At 33.5% G+C, this 657-nt stretch overlaps 2 protein-coding genes across 2 annotated transcripts in view; both read left to right on the top strand.

Moving 5' to 3' along the window:
- LOC106878371 (aspartyl aminopeptidase) overlaps positions 1-657 on the top strand; it is a 383,150-nt gene that overhangs the window by 176,959 nt on the left and 205,534 nt on the right. The gene's annotated exons all lie outside the window — the stretch shown is intronic.
- Positions 1-657, top strand: part of LOC106880533 (putative mediator of RNA polymerase II transcription subunit 26) — an 11,904-nt gene that overhangs the window by 2,819 nt on the left and 8,428 nt on the right. Inside the window, exon 2 of the mRNA XM_052973902.1 lies at positions 337-534. Within this exon, the coding sequence (XP_052829862.1) occupies positions 337-534 (198 nt within the window). The remainder of the gene's footprint in view (positions 1-336; positions 535-657) is intronic.

The following is a 657-nucleotide window of genomic DNA, read 5'->3' as shown; positions in this document are numbered from 1 at the left end:
TATACATATATATATATACATATATATATGTATATATATGTGTATATATACATATCACACAGCCACTCTTGGCTTATAGAATTGTTTGTAAGTGGTGTGAGGACGACTCTAGATTCAAACCTTCACTACCTGTTAGCTATTTTCAGTTATGGAAAGACCATTATGATAATGACAAAGAAAACCACCACCACCACCACCACAACTATCATAATAAACAGTTAAAGGTACAGGTATCTAAGCATAAAACAAAAGACCCGTTTAACCTCTAACTAACATAAAGAAACTGGAAGTAAGACATTTTAAAATAAGACGTTAATTTTTCTGTTTCTGTTGCAGGATACAATGAGTTCGTCAACTGGACCAAGCCATCAGTTATCTCCAGACAGCAGTCCTGAAGTAAATGTTACATGCAGTACTGACCACCATAATGATCTGATTGAGGACCATATTACTGGAGGTCAACAGATTACCAGTACAGTGAACACAGATGCTCTCGAGGAAGAGGCTGATATCCCAGATGTTGATGAAGTAGATGTAAGTAAAGAAAAATTTTGTTCCTGTGCATTAAATTAGCTGCTTATCAGATACTTTAATGACCTAACCATATATGCTTCTCAATATATATATATATATATATATATATATATATTATTGCTG

The sequence above is a fragment of the Octopus bimaculoides genome, chromosome 17 (genome assembly GCF_001194135.2).
Source record: "Octopus bimaculoides isolate UCB-OBI-ISO-001 chromosome 17, ASM119413v2, whole genome shotgun sequence".
NCBI lineage: Eukaryota > Metazoa > Mollusca > Cephalopoda > Octopoda > Octopodidae > Octopus > Octopus bimaculoides.
The sequence above is the reverse complement of the archived record's forward strand: the minus strand, read 5'-3'. Positions and strand labels throughout refer to the sequence as shown.